The sequence below is a fragment of the Musca autumnalis genome, unplaced genomic scaffold, assembly GCF_047663935.1.
Source record: "Musca autumnalis isolate F117 unplaced genomic scaffold, ASM4766393v1 scaffold_2, whole genome shotgun sequence".
In the NCBI taxonomy this organism is placed as follows: Eukaryota; Metazoa; Arthropoda; class Insecta; order Diptera; family Muscidae; genus Musca; species Musca autumnalis.
Genome location: NW_027411755.1, coordinates 224,782,136 through 224,792,791, shown reverse-complemented (window position 1 = coordinate 224,792,791; position 10,656 = coordinate 224,782,136). Strand labels below are relative to the sequence as shown.

General features: G+C 41.4%; 1 protein-coding gene across 1 annotated transcript; it reads left to right on the top strand.

Moving 5' to 3' along the window:
• Window positions 1-2,473: 2,473 nt before the first annotated feature.
• LOC141392532 (uncharacterized) lies at window positions 2,474-5,365 on the top strand. The gene has a single exon (XM_073965469.1). The coding sequence runs from the start codon at window positions 2,474-2,476 to the stop codon at window positions 5,363-5,365; it is 2,892 nt and encodes a 963-aa protein (XP_073821570.1).
• Window positions 5,366-10,656: the final 5,291 nt, after the last annotated feature.

Sequence of the window (10,656 nt, the reverse complement as noted above, 5' to 3'; positions counted from 1 at the left end):
CAGACATATCCAGTAGTGAGTAACATTTTTGGATATCCCGTGTGGAAATTTCATCACGATTTTATAAACGTTTGTACACTTCAAGTCATAAAAACTTAAAATTTTAAAAAGAAATGCGGATGTCGTTGCGGGACCGCCATATTCTAGAGTGGAAAATATTCTCCAAAATGTATTGGAATGATTTATGCGTAAAATGTACGAATAAAGGAGACAACAATCTTCCAAAAACAAACTTGTTGAATGAAAAAAGCAATCTTTGTTGGGCATTACACCCGATTATTTAAAGAATCCTTGCCAAAGCAGGATATACGGGTGTATCCTTAGTCAGGAGGGATATACTTTTACTGAATATTACTGAAAGTACTTCGTTTTCAATAAAGAGTAAATATGCATCGATATTATACTACAGTCTTTCTGTATTCCCAATTTTTAAAGGGAGGTTCTATTCAAATGAGCAAATTTGTTTACTTCAATTTTTGACTTTATTTTGTTTTTCTTGCTTAATTCTTATACAAATTGGATTTGAATACAAATGAATGACTATGTTTACTCCAAACACATGAAGCAAAATATAATAAAACTTAATAATTTCATATCTTGTATAATTTGGAAAAAATAGAGGTTGAAAAAAATATTGCAGGGGGTTCTATTCAAGTGAGCGGTAGTGTATAGTACTTCCAACAACGCATTAAAACCATTTATTTTGTTGTCCCTTATATCGTCCAGCGTATGCACAATATCTCAACATAGAACACTCATACGCACTCAAGTGCCCATAGAATATCTTGTTACTAATTAACACTCGAATTGTAATCAATTTTCATTTGGGGTTTATACATAATTAAATAATAATAATAATATGCCATCAATTTTCATTTGCATGTCATGGCAATGAATTAATTAAAATTAGGCTTATTTTTGACGAATTATATAAGCAAATAAAACTATATAATTTAGCAGCAGCCACATGACCTTAAACTATGTACATACATATGTACATGTTTTAATTTTTAATTATACTAATTTGCAAAAATGTTTATTCTAAATATTAATTAATTCAATTTTATAGTGATAAACATTTACATAGTTTAGTAATCATTTAAATGGAAGAAGGATTCAATTTTTAACTAGTCAAAAAGTATCAGTCGGCTTTGCCGACAGAAATATACCGTCAGTATATGTGAATTTAAACTTTCATCTACAGACAGATAGAATAAATTTAGGATATTTTCAGAATTTTGTGGACATTTGAATGTGCCGAAAAAATGTGGATTGGAATTAAAGTTCGAAAGTGGTGCGGAGGAGGTTCTTAAAGGAATGGGCGGATTTGGTCCATTATGGAAGTGGAAAAAGATCTGTGAACAGACCCTAAACTGACCGATATGGGTCATTTTAGAAGTTAAATTAACTTTGACAACATATTAGGAAATCCAAAGTTTGGACCAAATTGGTTGCCCCGTTGCAGAGATACCGTACATACCATTTTAGTGACATTTTTTAAATATTGGGGGGAAGTACAGGAAGCTGTGGACCGGTATTGCCCATCTTCGAACTGAAACTAAGTTTCATCAAAATATGACGAAGGCCACATTTTGGAACACATCGGTTGATCAGTTCGAGAGTTATCATAGGTGCCATAGGGTTTTTTTTCACCTGTCGGGCTGTTGTCTCAAGAAGCATGGACTTCCCCTAAAATTTTTTTACCGCCGTAATTGAGGCAGCGAATGCAAGTTGCTTCAACAAAAATCAAAGTGATTCGCGAGTAGGTCTTAGAGTGAACTTATCCGAAATTTTGTGTGGGACGTACCCGAAGGAGGAGACAAATATAGTCTGTTCAAGGAGAACATACATCTTTACGTTAGCTTTACTTTTTATTTAATGTAGTTCTAGAGTGTCAGCGAAAAACTGACCTAGTATATTTTCATTGTTTACATTATGCAGGCTAATAACCCAAATAAAGAAACAACTCGATTGGTTTCACATTGCATGGGTTATTGGCTGAAGTAAATTTATTACCTATTTATTAATGCTTAGTTTACACTTTTACCATAAGAATTAAGTAGATCAAAATGTATAAATACTAATTGGCAATAAAGAATCTGGGTAGTTTACAAGAAATTGTAAAGCTATCTAGGTTTACACAATTCAAGTGTTGTGTATATCCGCCTTTTATTTACATTTTTAATCATTTTTGGTGACCCCGACGTGATCTCACTTATAAATTTCTTACTTCCCCCCACCAGTGGTAAGGAAGTTGAAACATTTATTTGTGAGAGTAAGGAATTTAGTCCTTACAGCAAGCAGAAGCGTGCCTTATATCAGAAGGTCGCACAAATTCAAAAGAAGACCTCCAACAAAGACATCGAAGTCAAGTAACCAGAGTCGTCTGGTATTCAAGCAAACAGAGAGAATTTAACCAAGTGAGCCGAATCATCGGAATTCTAGTAACTACGAGGAGCTAGAAACCGTCACGATGGATCTGTCAGCAATGATCTCGGAGCTGCAAGCAGCAATCGCCGAATTGAGGAAGGCGATTTCGAATGTAAAGAAGGCTCCAATAGAGAGAAGAACTGTGGAATTCTACACGAAGAAATTGGGGGAGTTGGAAGCACTCTGGGTGGAGATAGACCGGAAGGAGAACAAGATACGAGCGGATCCGGCAGCAGAGTCACAACTCCATGTCTCAAATGACGTGCACAAGGTCATTGGAGAAGAATATAGAGCTGCAGTTGACGCCATACAGGAGGAGATACACAAAGGTAAAGAAGCAGGACCTCAAAAACCACTCCCTGCAGTAAGGGAAATGGAGAAGCAGAAACAACCCAGCGGATCTAGTATGACCAGCAACATGACTGCATTAGTAAGACGTCAGAGGGCTCTAATGCAGTCAATCCAAACGTTAATAAGGGGCAGCTCAGGTCAAGCTGCGCCCTGTCAAACGATGGCTTCAATCGAGCGATTGTGGGCAAATGTGGAAGACATCCACTTCAAGATGTACGAGAGTTTTGACGACCCAACAGTGGTTGGGTACGATGCATCAGCATACGTTCTCTTGGAAGAAGAGACGTTAAAATTTAAGGAGAAGATATCGACGCTATCACAGGTCGATCATCCATCATCTCAGCAGAGATCAGGCGACAACTTGGCAAATCAAGTTAACCTGCCAAAGATTACAATCCCTCAGTTCAATGGGGATTACTCGAAGTGGCAGACATTTTCGGACATTTTTGGGAAAATTATCAACGAACAAGCATTTCCGCTGGTACAAAAGATGTGGTACCTCAAGGCGAATGTGACTGGAGAAGCCGAGAAGCTCATAAGGCACCTCGAGTTGAAGGAGGCGAATTACCACATAGCCTGGGCGACTCTACAGGAAAGGTACAATAACAAGAGAACTCAAGTTTCAACTATACTTGAGAGAATTTTAAGCTTGCCTAACATGTCAGGCGATTGCAGATCAGTGAAAGACTTTCATGACAGTCTTCATGAGTCACTTTTAGCGCTGGAGGGCCTTGGAATAAAGTCAAAAGAATGGGATCCACTCTTAATCCACATCCTGACAAAGAGGATGGACAAGACGACTCATGTGTTGTATGAGCAGTCGATTGTCAATTCCAAGGAGCTTCAAACAATGGATCATTTCATGAAATGCCTGAAGGGTCGCTTCGAATCATTAGAAGCAGTCAACGGGTTTCAAAAGAGTAAGCCAACAGCTACGTCTGCTTCAACAACAACCCGAAAATGTTACATGTGCAAAGGTGACCACCCACTTTACTATTGCAAACAGTTCTTGGCAAAGACCGCGCCCGAAAGACAGAAATGGGTTGCTAGGAACAAGATGTGCCTGAATTGCTTTAAGGAGGACCATCAGGCAAAGACGTGTACAAGTGGGACATGCAGGAAGTGTCAACAGAAGCACAATACACTTCTACATTTCTCCACGAAGACACAAGCAGAAGAGAAGGCAGTAGTAACGTCAACTCAGCAATCACCAACAGTAGCATCGGCAAATAGAGCTCAGTCATACGTACTCCTAGCAACCGCACGAGTCGCCATTAAGGCCAATAATGGAAGGAGCTATGAATTTAAGGCGATGTTGGATTCCGGCTCACAGATTAATTTGGTGTCAGAACGGCTAGTACGGAGATTGGGTATTGAACCAATTCAAGCGACTCTCGCTATCGAAGGAGTTGGCGGAAGGTCAAGAACAGCAAACCACAGAGTCAATGTGGAGATTCAGTCACTAACAAGCAAATTCCGAGCGCGCCTAGAAGCTTTTGTATTACCAAACATAGTTCCACCGCAACCAAGCACTGACACCGACGTCACGTCATGGCCTATCCCAGAGAACATACAGCTAGCTGATCCACACTTTTTCCAAACGGGCAGAATCGACGTACTGCTTGGAGCAGATTTCTATTTCAATTTGATTTTATCACAAGAAATTCGGATGTCTAAGGAACTTCCTATATTGAAGAACTCGAAGCTAGGATGGATTGCTAGTGGAAAGGTACATGCTGAAGCAGGAACGGTTACGTGTGCTGTTTTTGGAGAAGAGGAACGTGGTCTGGAAGAGTTGTTAAAACAGTTTTGGGAACAAGATGATGTTGGTGAGGACCAGAAGTTGACACTAGCAGACGAAAGGTGTGAAAGTCACTTTAACCAATACACTACAGTCAATGAGAGTGGTCGATTTGTGGTGCGACTACCATTTTCAGACGATACAGAAAAGATATCAGAGTCGCTGAATATTGCAGCTTCCAGATTCTTCGCTCTGGAGCGTCGGTTAGCAAAAGATGCAAATCTTCGCGAGCAGTATGCGAAGTTTATGAAGGAGTACGAAGAGTTGGGCCACATGACGAAAATACAACCAAGAGAGGTGCGCGGCAGTCATTACTACATTCCGCATCATTGTGTCCTGCGTCCAGATAGCAGTACGACAAAGCTCAGGGTAGTGTTCGACGCGTCCTGCAAGTCATCGTCTGGATGGTCGCTCAATGATATTTTACATTCAGGTCCCAAGGTGCAAGGAGACCTGTTTGGGATGCTGTTGCGATTTAGATTCCCGCGATTTGTGTTCACGACGGATATCGAGAAGATGTACAGACAAGTACTAGTGGACACGAGGGATCGCAGATATCAGCTGGTCGTATGGAGGAGTTCCCCAGACAAGGAGCTCGAGCACTACATGTTAAATACATTAACATATGGTACGACTTGCGCCCCGTATCTTGCTACGAGATGTCTGAAAAAACTAGCAGATACAAATTTGCATAAATATCCATTGGGTGCTCCAGCACTTCAGCGAAATTTCTATGTTGACGATGGCATGTGCGGATCAGACAGCTTAACGACCGCTGAATAGGTTGTTGTCAGAGGCAGGATTCAGATTGCGAAAGTGTTGTGCCAACCACTTAAAACTATTACACGGAGTCCCACCAGAGGATAGAGAAGTAGACCTCGACTTCGATAATTCATCAACCAAGGTGCTGGGGTTGACATGGATTCCCCAAGCGGACCGATTTTGCCTGAAGAGTAATATGAGCGAACGCAGTGTCGTAACTAAGCGAAAAGTAACATCTGATTTGGCGAGATTGTTCGACCCATTGGGAATTGCAGGCCCTGTTGTGTCCGCAGCAAAGATCTTTATTCAGCAGTTATGGAAGAATAAAATTGGCTGGGATGAGGAACTTCCAGCAGAATTGACATCCTATTGGTTATCGTTTCGAGAGAGTTTGAAGATGCTAAATGATTTCAAGTTAACCAGACATATGTTTAATGGAGAGAAACCAACGAGGGTTGAGATCCATACATTTGTGGATGCTTCAGAAAAGGCGTATGGAGCAGTGATGTATCTGCGGGCTAAGTTGGCAGACGGAAGGCATATAGTTAGGCTCCTTTGTTCAAAATCAAAAATTGCGCCTATAAAAGAGATCACGTTGCCACGGTTGGAGCTTTGTGCCGCTGAGTTGGGAGCAAAACTTACCTCAAAGGTCAAAACAGAGTTGGGTTACGAAGATTTGAAGACGATTTATTGGTCAGATTCGGAAATTACGTTGTACTGGATTAACTCGGAACCATCATCGCTGAAGACGTTTGTTGCCAACAAGGTGAAACAGATCCAAGACAGGTCGCTTGGAACTCAATGGCGACATGTGGGTACGAAAGACAATCCTGCAGATTTTATTTCCAGAGGTATGAAGCCGGATCGCCTGTCAGGATGTATGATGTGGTTTTATGGACCCACATTTCTACACGGAAGCGAATCTCTCTGGCCGGGACCCTTTTTAAAGAATGGAGAAAATCAGACCGATTTTGAGTTCAAGGTGAAGTCTACAGTGTCAGCAGTGGCCTCACGGAGCGGGTTGCGGGATATTATTTATGGAATAAATCACAGGAATTCATTTAGCCGATTACAGCGAGTTGTCGGTTATGTCTTGCGATTTGCCGAAAGGGTAAAAGGACGCAAGGATGGGTGCTCGACAGAAGTGCTAACCCCCATGGAATTAAGTCGATCGATGCAGCTAATTGTCAAGACTATTCAGGTGTCGGATTTCGCGAAGGAAATACAGCAGTTGAGAAAGCATGGAGCATTGGACAAATCAAGTTCCATACACAGCTTAACTCCGTTTTTGGATGACAAGGGAATACTGAGAGTCGGTGGCAGGTTGGAAGAGGCAACCTTAGCATACGACGCAAAACACCCGATGTTGTTACCATACAACGATCCGATTGTAAAACTCGTCCTGGACATGATTCATCGGGAGAATGATCACTGTGGCTCCCAATTACTACTTGCAACATCAAGACAAAGGTTCTGGATTATAAAAGGGAAGGCTATGGCACGGAACATTGTGCAAAATTGCGTGAAGTGCACCCGAGCAAAACCAAAGTTATACAGTCAAATTATGGGGAATCTCCCACCTAGCAGAGTCACGCCAGCAAGGTCGTTTATTGTATCAGGCGTTGACTATTGTGGGCCTTTGTGGGTCCACTACAAAATACGAGGAAAGAGACCACATAAGGTTTACATTGCTGTATTTGTCTGCTTCGCAACAAAGGCTGTGCACTTGGAAATAGTTACCGATCTGACTACGGAGGCATTCATCGGTGCGTTGAAGAGATTTGTCGCTCGTCGTGGCAAATGTCAAACGTTGTATTCAGACAATGCGACGAACTTTGTAGGGGCCAAGAATCAGCTCGACGAATTGAATCAGGCGGTATTCGGAGAGGAAGGCAAGAAGAAAATAGCCGACACATGCGCGAGGGAAGGGATAGATTTCCAATTTATTCCCCCAAGAGCTCCACATTTTGGTGGTCTATGGGAAGCTGCGGTGAAGTCAGCAAAGCAGTTGTTACTGCGCACCACAACTATCGCGTCATTGACTCACGAAGAATTGGAGACGGTCGTCGTCGAAATTGAGGCAATACTGAACTCTAGACCGCTGACACCTATTTCTAACGACCCGAATGATCTAACAGCGTTAACGCCTGGACACTTTCTTGTGGGGGAACCTTTAACGGCTCAGGTTGATCCGTCAGCCAGCCACTCATCTACTTCATTGAAAAGCAGATGGAAGATAGTATCCCAAATAAAGCATGAGTTCTGGTCTACGGAGTATCTAACTACTCTTCAAGAAAGACGGAAATGGAGCACACCATCTCCAAACATTGAGCCTGGGCAATTGGTCATCATTAAGGAAGACAACGTACCTGTAATGCAGTGGCCGCTAGGCAGAATAACCAGAACGTACAAGGGAAATGATGGAGCCGTCCGAGTAGCTGATATAAAAACGCAGAGCGGAGAAGTTAAGCGGGCTATAAACAGGTTAGCTCCCTTGATGGAAGATGAAAATGTGCCTGTGCCAACGTTAAAAAACGTAAGTAGTGGTGAAGGACCATCGTCAAAGCGGTTTAAGCCGTCCAGCAGCATGTTGCTGTCAACAATATTTATGGCTCTGTTATTCCTGCCATTATGCTTATGCCAGTCGTTCAGCGTGCGTAAGTTTGAGAATAAGCCTGGAATTTACTTCGAAGGCATTGGAGTTACTAAGGTTGTAACAGCAGAGTGGAAACTGATGACTTACTATGACCTTTCCACGTTTTGGGCGGACATGGATGACTTTTCGTCTGGGATAAGAACCCTTCAGGAGTTGTGCAGACTTTCAGGTGAAAATCGAAGCTGCGAGATTGTTTCAGAGGCTCTGGTTCAAGACCAGAAACAGCTAGAAACTGGTACTTTGCACATCTTTCCCAGGCGCAACAGGCGAGGGGCGCTGAACATAGTTGGAAACTTTGCGAACTCCTTATTCGGTGTTTTGGATTCTGAATATGCGGAGCAAATGGCTGTGACAATTGAGAAGGCAAATGAAGACAAGCAACATATACTTGAGCTGCTAAGGAACCAGACATCTATTATTGATTCAACAATTAATATCATCCGAAGGGATGAAGGGGCGAGTCAAAGGACTTTTAGCGATATCCAAGCTGTAATGAATCTTCTAGCTAATAAGGTGAAAAAGGAGGAAGATGTTGCGAAGGCAACACAATCAATTGTTTTCCTTATATCGCAGCTCACGCTACTGTCATCTAAGTTGAAACATGTAGAAGACAACATTATTGACGTGTTAACAGATGCTCATCACAATCGTATAAGCCCATTACTACTGACCCCACATCAGCTGTTGAGCGAGCTCCAAACCATCAAGGCTCATATTCCACCATCTCGTGCTCTGCCTATTCAAGAAGAGAACTTGACAGAGTTCTTCAAATTAATGACGAGTAAGGGAAGTGTTATGAGAAATAGCATCATATTTGAGATTCGCCTTCCATTAGTGGATCTCCAACAGTATGATCTATTCAACATGGTTCCCATCCCGATGATACGGTCCGGTCAGTTCATCTCAATCTCAATAAAGTCAGCCGTATTGGCAGTCAACGCTCATCGGGACGAGTTCATATCTCTCACAGCAGATGAAATGCACAGTTGCATCCATACTACGAACGACGTTTTTATCTGCAACAAACAAGCAAAATTCAACAAGGGCGATCGGTCGCATTTGTGCGAAGTAAACTTTTTCCTGAATAAATCATCAGAAGCTTGCGACTTGCAGTCAACCGTTTCTCATCAACCTTGGACCCAAATGGCTCGGAAGAATCGATGGATGTTTACTCTAGCCAACATGACAGAATTGACGTTCGTTTGTGGTACAAAAATGACGCATTTAGAGGCACAAGAGGCTGGAACATTAGAGGTTGGGCCCGATTGCACCCTAAAAGACAACACCGTTACGATATACGGTCATTATGAAAACAAAACAATTGTCCATACATCATATTTGAGACTCAAGGCATTGGACACAATAGCTTCACCCAGTCAGCTTATTTTGTTGAACACAACATGGAATAACACCTATGAAACTCATACTGCTGAGCTCATTACATTACACCAACAGCTGAAAGCCATTGATATCGGACGCCTGCCCCAATTAATGAAATCGTCTTCCATTCATCATCACACTGTCAGCTACTTGGCGCTTTTCATTGGAATTGTAGTAGTTATATACGTCACGAACACACTTCGCCAACACAAAATTTCCGCCAACAGCAGCATTAACCCAATACCAACCCCGAGGCAGTCAACATCGTCATCATATGTCATCGACCAGATAGCTTCTTGAACGTCCCCGTTCAACGTGGGGGGAGAATGTTCAAAGAGAACATACATCTTTACGTTAGCTTTACTTTTTATTTAATGTAGTTCTAGAGTGTCAGCGAAAAACTGACCTAGTATATTTTCATTGTTTACATTATGCAGGCTAATAACCCAAATAAAGAAACAACTCGATTGGTTTCACATTGCATGGGTTATTGGCTGAAGTAAATTTATTACCTATTTATTAATGCTTAGTTTACACTTTTACCATAAGAATTAAGTAGATCAAAATGTATAAATACTAATTGGCAATAAAGAATCTGGGTAGTTTACAAGAAATTGTAAAGCTATCTAGGTTTACACAATTCAAGTGTTGTATATATCCGCCTTTTATTTACATTTTTAATCATAGTCCATATTCGAACCTAATCTATATGTGTGTATTAGGATGTGTAAATAATGGACCAAATCGGTCAGTCCCATCAATAATTATCGTGCGCACAATTTTCCGAACATTTTTGAACTTTTGTGGGGGAGATACCTGAAGGAGTGGACTGATGTGGCTTATCTTCGAACTTAAAATAAGTTTGGACAAAATATTACGAAGTCCAAATGTTGTACCAAATCGGTTGATCCGTTCGAGAGTTATCTTGCGCTTCAACCACTACACACCTTATTACAGGGGCTTTTTGCAACTTTCAAGATATGGCTAGTTACTTCGATTTCGAGTGTTAATTCAGTCAATTTTATCAGAGCGGGATTAGCTGTCATCATTATAGTATTTAGGACCATGTCAAAATCAGCGATGATGGGACTCATATGTTAGATATATTCACTTGACAATTGCCGAAGACTATCCCCGCAATTTCAAGTACATTGTCAGTAACCTATGACTTATCCTGATGACGTTATTTTAGTTTATAGTACTAAAATACGTCATTTTACAAAGTCCGATCTGGGTTATCAATATTTTCCCTACCTATATTCACCATAGATATTTC